The 8,360-nt window shown below is 36.9% G+C and overlaps 2 protein-coding genes and 1 pseudogene across 2 annotated transcripts; 2 read left to right on the top strand and 1 right to left on the bottom strand.

Annotated features, from left to right (window-relative positions):
* Positions 1-1,074: 1,074 nt before the first annotated feature.
* Positions 1,075-2,457, bottom strand: LOC107487742 (uncharacterized). The gene is made up of 2 exons (XM_016108440.1): positions 1,898-2,457; positions 1,075-1,783 (listed from the first exon to the last, which is right to left on the bottom strand). The coding sequence occupies exons 1-2, from the start codon at positions 2,455-2,457 to the stop codon at positions 1,075-1,077; spliced, it is 1,269 nt and encodes a 422-aa protein (XP_015963926.1).
* A 1,917-nt stretch (positions 2,458-4,374) lies between these two features.
* Positions 4,375-6,548, top strand: LOC107487772 (transcription factor HHO5). The gene is made up of 5 exons (XM_052261607.1): positions 4,375-4,665; positions 4,762-4,881; positions 5,052-5,381; positions 5,726-5,802; positions 5,918-6,548. Exons 1-5 carry the CDS (start codon positions 4,467-4,469, stop codon positions 6,221-6,223), a joined length of 1,032 nt encoding a protein of 343 aa, XP_052117567.1. The 5' UTR covers positions 4,375-4,466; the 3' UTR covers positions 6,224-6,548.
* A 1,288-nt stretch (positions 6,549-7,836) lies between these two features.
* LOC107487743 (uncharacterized) overlaps positions 7,837-8,360 on the top strand; it is a 9,480-nt pseudogene continuing 8,956 nt past the window's right edge.

Genomic DNA, 8,360 nt, shown 5'->3' with positions numbered 1-8,360 from the left:
ACGATAATGGCACGCCAGGCAGAGAACGATGGAGACATCAACAACTGAACGAGATGTCGCATTACGTCAGGGCGGCCGACTTCAAGGTTTGTTGCGTTCTGTTTGGTTAATCTAAGTATGTGGACATTGTTAGGGTAGTCCCGTAGTGACAAACATTGAGTAAAATGCTTTAGAGATTGGTCTGTAAGTTGAATTTAGAACTGTATTTGCTTGTGTAAGATTGTTATGACTTAATTAGGATTTGCTTACTGGCATATGTAATTTAGAGACATGTGTAGACTAGAAACATGGAAGTATGTTTTTAAGTAGAAGTACTTCTAGGTTCTTAAGTAGACTACAAAAATTTATGATTATCTCTTTATAAGTTAATTTTTTTTATTCCGCAGATGCTTCGCCTTCTATTGCCCTGGAGAGTCAGCCATACCCTTCCTCCACCGGACGCCATCGTCCCGTATCTGGCTGAGGCCGAGTTCGACGACTCGGTGCCCCTCAAGGACTTCACTTTTGACAATTCCCTGATTTCGGCACTCGTGGAGCGATGGTGTCCGGAGACGCACACGTTTTATCTCCCGTGGGATGAGGTCACTATCACCCTGTACGACGTGGCGTACCACCTAGGCCTATGCGCACACAAAAATCCTGTTGGGGGTGCCTTCGTGACTTCGGTAAGTGGTACCACACAGAGACGTGGGCCATAGTGGATTGTAGTTATGTATATTGTTATTTATGATGATGTTCTTTCTTATGAATATTTTCGTATACCTTACTGTCATAGTTAAGAAAAATAAAAAATATCATAAAGTAACACTAAATCATAAAATATTGCATTCAAAGTTAAAATATAATACATTCAAAGTTACTAGAACATAAAATATCACACTACCAAAAAAAACACCAACACATGCTAACTACAGTAAACCTAGAAGCATTGTACGACCTAGGCATCTCCTGTTGGCTGATTAGGACATCTCCTTTTTGAATGACCGACTTGCCTATAGAGGCCATCCCGCTTCTAATGAGGTATCTCTTGCCCTTGGTTGACTTGAACCGAGTCATGAAATTCGCAGCCATGTGTCAGATGCAGTAAGCATGGAAGGCTCTTGGGAGATGCCAACCACTATCATCGGAGCTTAGCGCGGCCTTTATGGCCTGAGATCTGTTGGAGATAACCAGCAGGCCGTCTTGTTGGGTGATGTGGCATCTCAGATTAGTAAGGAAGAACGACCATGACTCGGTGCTCTCGGACTCCACAATGGCAAAAGCAATAGGCAGGATGTTGCTATTCCCATCTTGCGCCACCGCAATAAGCAACACTCTACCGTACCTGCCATACAGATGCATATCGTTTACAGAGACAAAGGAATTGCAATGCTTGAAGGTCTCAACACATGACGGAAAAACCCAAAATACCTTGTTGAATATACTGCATTCGCGTACCAGGAGGTGTCCATCGTAGAACGATTTGACGCGTAGGTAACAAATGGTACCAGGAAAACAGCTCTGCAGTGCCTGAAGCAGCTTCGACACCTTATTGTATGACTCTTCCCAATCCCGGTATATCTGTACAATTATCTTCTGCTTGGCCATCCACACCTTTTTGTAGGATGGTTTGAAGTGATAGCTTGCTTGGATTGCACCTTGCAAAACCGGAATGCTTATAAAGGGGTTGGACTGAATCAACGGTAAGATGACCTTGCATATCAGACTGCTGTCTAACTGACAATGGTCTTGAGACATGGTGGGTGCTAGACAACTGTGCACTCCACCAACCCTCCGAACCTTCCTGAACACAACAAAATAGTATTACTTTAGCCATGTCATACACCTACTTAATATATCGTACAGAAGTACAGAAAAGCGCAACTAAATTTAAACTTACCAGTAATCGAGGTTCTACCGAAGGGCCACACGGAAGCTCCATTGACACCCATTCTCAACTTGACGGCACTGCACCTGGTAATTTAACCGGTTCGATTCGATCACTCGGTACTCCGCACTCATGTGAATATTGTAATTTTTCACATCCTGAAGCACTGCCTCTCGGCTTCTAAACTTGTGGCCGACCCGAAACTCTACACCGCCGTCTAGGTTGTAATCCTCTTCACCCGTGTTAGGAAATGGAGTCCTCTCATGCATGGCGTCCAGATCTAGAATGTGATAGTGAGTTGGCACTGCCGATAGTGGCGGAATTGGGTGAGGTGGAGATAGGACATGGCGCACCACAGTTTGGACAGGTGTCTCCAGAATACACTCATCCTCATCCCCACCATCGGACGAGTCACTGTCTGCACTGTCCGCCATGTAATCCTCGTCCAACTCCTCCTCGCCCTCCTCTGCCCCATCCATTGGAATGGCGACATGAATGGGCGGTGGTGCGAGAGGTCGGTCGTCCTGTACATAGGTCGAGTGTACGGAACTCCCACCACCACTTTGTCCCACCTCTGCGGAAAGCTCCATTACCTATTTACCTGCTCCACCATGACCCTCCCATGAATGTCGAACATCAGTCGCACATGCTCGTCCCCTTGAAGTCGGAATAGTCAAAACCGGAAGACTCTGTTACCCATGGGCGCCAGCAACCTATACGCCACCCTTCCGATTTTCTTCGCTTGTGTTCCCCCCAACTTGCTCTATATCAAACTCTTCAAATCCGACAACGTTTTCACATGTTGAGTGCGAAACAATATTGGATCCTCACACTCAAATGTCACCCGTTGTCGCCATTTCTCATACGACAATTCGGATAAATAAGCACAACTATGTATAGACTATTACTGGTCATCAATATCTTGTATTTGTGAGAAATATGAGACACAAAAAAAATAGAAAAAATTTGTGAAAAATACCAAGAATTAGACATTCTTTTATAGCTCATGCGATTGTCTTCTATATATCTCGTTTACAGTGTAAACGAAATACGTGTCTATCTCGTTTACACTATGACTTAAAAATAAAAAACAGTCAATATTTTTTAAATTATTTATTTCGATAATTATTATATTTATTTTATTTATTTAAATAAAAAATTCATATATCTTATAGTAGGATCTGTATTGACGAGTCCATAAAATATACGTGGCCAAATCTTGACCAATGCGAAAAATTGTAGAAAATTTTAAAATAGAAACATGCCACACACGAGAGAATAGTGAAATGATCAAAATGCCCCTCATTGATTATTAATTATAACAACATATATAATGCATAAATAATGTAACAGTGTTAGGCTAGTCAACTATAGAGCTGGCTTTATTATTTTCACAGCGCCCACAAAACGAAGAATCTTCGCAAAAGCATTAAACTAATCAAATTGGTAGAATAGGATCGATTAATTAATTTACATTTCGCCGCGTTAAGTACGGAATCCAAAGATTCGCGTATGAACATAACTACATAAGTACTTAACCACCCCCCAAAAACAACAATTTTTTAAAAGATAAGTCTCTACTTTTCGCACCTCAAAGACCCTTTATTGTTCGGACACCTCCCCCCCTAAATCAATTTTTAACTCATTTCTTTTGTCCTCATCCAAGCCTTGAACCCTCCTTTAATTTATTCTCTTCAAATTAAACAAAAAATATTAAATATTCGGTAGATTTTATTATTTATAGTTAATAATTAATTATTAATATTTAAAATATAAATTAAAAATATATTATTAAATATTAGACTAAAAATATTAAATTAATAACAAAAAAATAAAATTTATTGATTTTTCTAACATTTTTTTAAACAATATTAAATTGGTAGTGTGTGTGGAGTGTCCATAGTTTTTGACTTTTTGTATGGATTTTATTAATTAGTGTCTTAAGTTATATCACTAATACTCAAATCTTGTGCTATTAATTAGTATATCATTGTTTCAACTAACGTTGTTATATTATTTAACCCTTTAAAAATCCAAAATAAAAGATCCTAAAATTATAGGTATGTTAATTTTTTTTCAAGCATGGTGAATTCGTCTGAGTTGACTTTCTTTTTGGATTGTTGTTTTAAGGACATGGGTGAGCAATCAAATTTTAGGGTAACAATAAATTTTGATGAAAGCTTTTAATAGTTTTATTTGGATTTTTATAGGGTTAATTTCATTATAAAAAAATAAATATATCAATATTAATTAAGCGAGTGAAACATGTATTAAGAGTACAAAATTTGAATATTAGGCATGTAACTAATGCCTGCTAATATTACTCTTTTTAACATTTTAGTAACTATATATTAAGAGAAGTGTGTGAGTGGGACACATTACGCGACGACCCGAATCCGAGTGACGGAATCTTTTTGTCGTGAATCTGAATTTGAAGTTATCTTTTTATGTTATAAATAAAAAAAAATAAATAAATGAATCTATATCCTCTTTGGCTATGGCCTATGCTCCTCTTCGTTATTAGTGGAAGAAGTGAAGAAGTGGTTATTGGTAACAGAAAAAGGAAAAGAAAAAGAAAAGAAGGCACAGTAATATTATTATGGAGCTGAGCTTGGATTTGAGTTTGTCCTTTGTCCCAAAGACCATATCAATGTTCTTGGGCGATGTTTCTCGGAGCACACAAATCTCTGACAAATTGGCCATGCTTGATGATTTCCTCAACCGATTGGAGGATGAGATGACTAAGATCCACGCCTTCAAACGTGAGCTTCCCCTTTGCATGCTCCTCGTCACCGATGGTCTCTCTTCTTTCTTCTTCTTTTTTTCCCCTTTAATTGCATCTTTACTTTTCATAATTCGTAGATTCTTAGAGTTCTTTTCTTTGGGACATGCAGCTATAACAAGATTGAAGGAGGAAAAGCTTCGCTGTATGGGAATGCAAGATCCACAACCTCTCACCACTCAAGAACCACATCATAATAATAACAACTGGATGACTTCACTTCAGCTATGGAGCATTGGATGAATGATGGATTAATTGTTTTCCAACATTCTAAGACATTTACTGAATTTAATTTTTATTCCATTTAGTATCTAGAAGAATGTTTGAGATGAATTTTAGGGTCCTCTTTCACCACTTGTCCAAATAAGATGAAATTTATGTTTTCGCTTTGTACCTTGTAATGGCAGAGGTGTGAAGAAGATTGTTCTGTGCCAGAGAACCCAATCAAGAGAAGGGAGAACAAGAACAGAAGTGGAGGAGGAGGAGGAGTTGCATTGTTGAATGGGAACTCAAAGGAGGTTTCGAAAGTTCCTGGCTTTAGTTTGATGACTACTACTCCAGCACCTGAACTGAAAAGTAGCAGTTCCAAGAGTAATTCTTCTTCTCTGTTCATGAATCGTGTTGAGATTCAAGCCCAACAATCTCAGAATCCTAGGAAACAAAGGCGATGCTGGTCACCGGAGCTACACCGGCGTTTCATCAATGCTCTCCAACAACTTGGAGGAGCACAAGGTAGTTCAAAATTATTCATCAAGGCATAGTTGTATGTTATTAATGAAAATTGGGTGAGAATGTGAGATAGGGTCCTCTTTTTTAGGAGTGTAACATCCATAACATCAACAATGGTACATGTCTTGATGATTTATAATTTGGGAATCTTACTTCCCCCATCTAGTACTGAAATTGCAACCTAGAAATTTGGGATATTTAACTTAACAGATTAAAACTTTCACGACTGAGTATGTTGTTTTCCAAAGTGAATCTTATCTGCTTAATTCAACTTGAAATTTGAACAGAATTATGGGTAGCATGTGCCTAATTAATTGTTTTTGTTATATGATTATATTGTGTTGCAGTGGCCACTCCTAAGCAGATAAGGGAACTGATGCAGGTGGAAAGCCTAACAAACGATGAAGTCAAAAGTCACTTACAAGTGAGTGTTAAACTGTTAATCTTATTTGTACTTTATAATTGGCCATTATTCATATATCCTATTTTCTGACACATTATTCTGTTCATGTTATAAATTTGTGGTTGATTTTATTCAGAAGTACAGACTTCATGTAAGAAAATTCCCAGTTTCATCTTCAGCTGAGCATGATGCTAATAATAATAATATTGATGATGATGATGAGGATGATCTATGGGAAATGAAGAAGAAAGATCAATGTGGAAAAGGGAACAAAAATTCATCATCACAATCACAATCTGGTTCACCACAGGGTCCTCTACTCTTAGCAGGTTCAGTTAAGGGACTCTCAAGCATGGATGCAGATGATGAGCACTCAGATTGCCGCAATTGGAAAGCTGCTATTCACCACCAACCGCCAGAATCTGATAATCACAGCCGCTAAAAATTTTGCAGACAAATATAATATAGTCATAATAATACATAAGTTGAGACCCCCCGGATTTGACTAAGAAAAGAATAATAGTCTAACATATAGAATTATTATACAAGGGAGCATGAGATTTTGCAGATCTTTTAGGCTTTTTTTCTTTTTAAATTTTAATTGTGTTTTGGTCTGCCGTGTTGAATTTTTGTTAAATCCATTTTGTTATGATTGAGGGTATTGAGGGGACATAGAAAATTATATACTGGTGTTATAAGTTGTAAGTTGCAACCATATCCCTGCATTGGAATATTGATAGAGAAAATTGGCTCAGCATTTTGGTGGATATTATTGCCAGGCCACAAGAGTGTCAGAATTTTTGCGGCAGCATATATATCACTTGTCATTTGTCAAGACTCAAGAATTGCCTCTTATACAGACATAATCCATGTTGCTTGTTATTTTCTTCTAAGCATCGATTCTTGTAACATATATAATGCCATTGTTTTCTCTACCAATCAAAGTCACTGCACACTTTTCAAATTTCTTGTTTAATTATGGTCATTTTCTTCTGCAAGCTTTAGCTAATTTAGGAAACAATTGATTCTACTTTATTTTTTCACAAGTGTCTTATTTTTTGTAGTTAACGTGTTTTAAGCGTATATATTAAGATTATTATTAATAAAAATATATTAAAAATTTAAATTTTTTTTATAAAAAATCAATTGGTAATTTTAATCTATATTTTAGCTAAATTCTTATGTTTTTTTTTAAATATCAATTTAGGTAAAATTAATTATTGTATTCAGATTTCAATAACTCATTAATTAATTTATACCTATCATATTTTAAGTATTTATTGAAAATAAAATATTAACAGAGATTATACTTGTAAAAGAAAAAGATGCGTTGTATTTAATAAAATATATTTTTTCTATTTCTCTCTCAATTTATTAATATATTTAATAAAACTTAGTGATTGTTTTGGCAAGTAATTTTATTTATTTATTTTGTCTCTAGCAAGTAATTAAGAGGGACTGTTAATTTAAGAAAGAGAATAAGAATAATACAATGCTGCTTTTGTTTTCTCTATTTATTATTATTATTATTGTTGTTGTTGTTGTTGTTGGCGGCCTTATCACTGATCACAGCCCGAAAAAGCAAACCCACACTACTCAAACCCAACAACCCTAAACCTTAAGCTTAAGCCACACCACGTGGGATACAGGAAGGGATAACAGGTCGGGTCGGGTATAACGGGTCGGTTTGAGGGGGAATGAATCTCTGTTTTGGACTTGGGCTGGTCTGTTGGTCTGGGTCCCCGTCCAAAAAAAAAGCCACACCACGTGTTGTCTAATTTATTGGGTACCTAAAATATTTTTGTTCTCTTGGGCTTAGCCCCATTACCATACCAAAATATATTTATTGCGTACCTAGAATTAGGATTGTCCAAGAATTAGGATTGTCCAATTTACTGATAAAAAAAAAAGCACACCACGTCACCACCCTACAATGTCCGAAGACAGTAAAGAAGAAAAGAAAAAATTTCGCAGTATCCGACCCGAACCCGTCCCAAAAAACCCGGTCAAAAAAAAGTAAAAGGCCATCCTTGGTCTGACATCCCCACCCCCTACCATCTCTAATCTGCCCCGCCGCACCGTCCTCCACCACCGCCATTGCATAATTGGCTGCGTAGGAAGTAAATATGAAAGAACTTGTAATATCCAAGTCGGCGATTTTGCCAATTACGTTGGCTCTCACTTTTGGAACTTTCAGGTTTCACTTCCTACTCGATCCCTTCCCTATGCTAATATCATTTTCTATTTAATATACTTTCATGTTGATTTATGATTTTTAATGCCTTTTTTAGTTAAGCGAGTGTTTTTGCATTTATTGCTGTTTATTATTGAAAAGAGTGAAAGTTTGTTAAGTGAGAATCTTTCTGCTACGACGATTCATTCGGAAGCTTCGGTTCAACATGTAGTCAGTAAAATACTTCGTTTGATTACGCTATGCGATCAAACTTATTGTCTCTTCCTTTTCAATTTGTAGTCAATGGAGTTGTTATTACTACTTTTGCTTGTTGTGAGCAATACAACATTTTTGTTACTTTTATGAAGATCGTGGCATGTCTAAAATTTTCAGTGAGCATTTTAAT

The sequence above is a fragment of the Arachis duranensis genome, chromosome 5, assembly GCF_000817695.3.
Source record: "Arachis duranensis cultivar V14167 chromosome 5, aradu.V14167.gnm2.J7QH, whole genome shotgun sequence".
NCBI lineage: Eukaryota > Viridiplantae > Streptophyta > Magnoliopsida > Fabales > Fabaceae > Arachis > Arachis duranensis.
The sequence above is the reverse complement of the archived record's forward strand: the minus strand, read 5'-3'. Positions and strand labels throughout refer to the sequence as shown.

Coding starts and splice junctions, on each gene's coding strand:
- LOC107487742 (XM_016108440.1), bottom strand. CDS start 2,457: ATGGAGCTTTCCGCAGAGGTGGGACAAAGTGGTGGTGGGAGTTCCGTA. Junction 1,784..1,897: donor AGCTTCCGTGTGGCCCTTCG/GTAGAACCTCGA, acceptor TGTTGTGTTCAG/GAAGGTTCGGAGGGTTGGTG.
- LOC107487772 (XM_052261607.1), top strand. CDS start 4,467: ATGGAGCTGAGCTTGGATTTGAGTTTGTCCTTTGTCCCAAAGACCATA. Junction 4,882..5,051: donor GACTTCACTTCAGCTATGGA/GCATTGGATGAA, acceptor GTACCTTGTAAT/GGCAGAGGTGTGAAGAAGAT. Junction 5,382..5,725: donor ACAACTTGGAGGAGCACAAG/GTAGTTCAAAAT, acceptor ATTGTGTTGCAG/TGGCCACTCCTAAGCAGATA.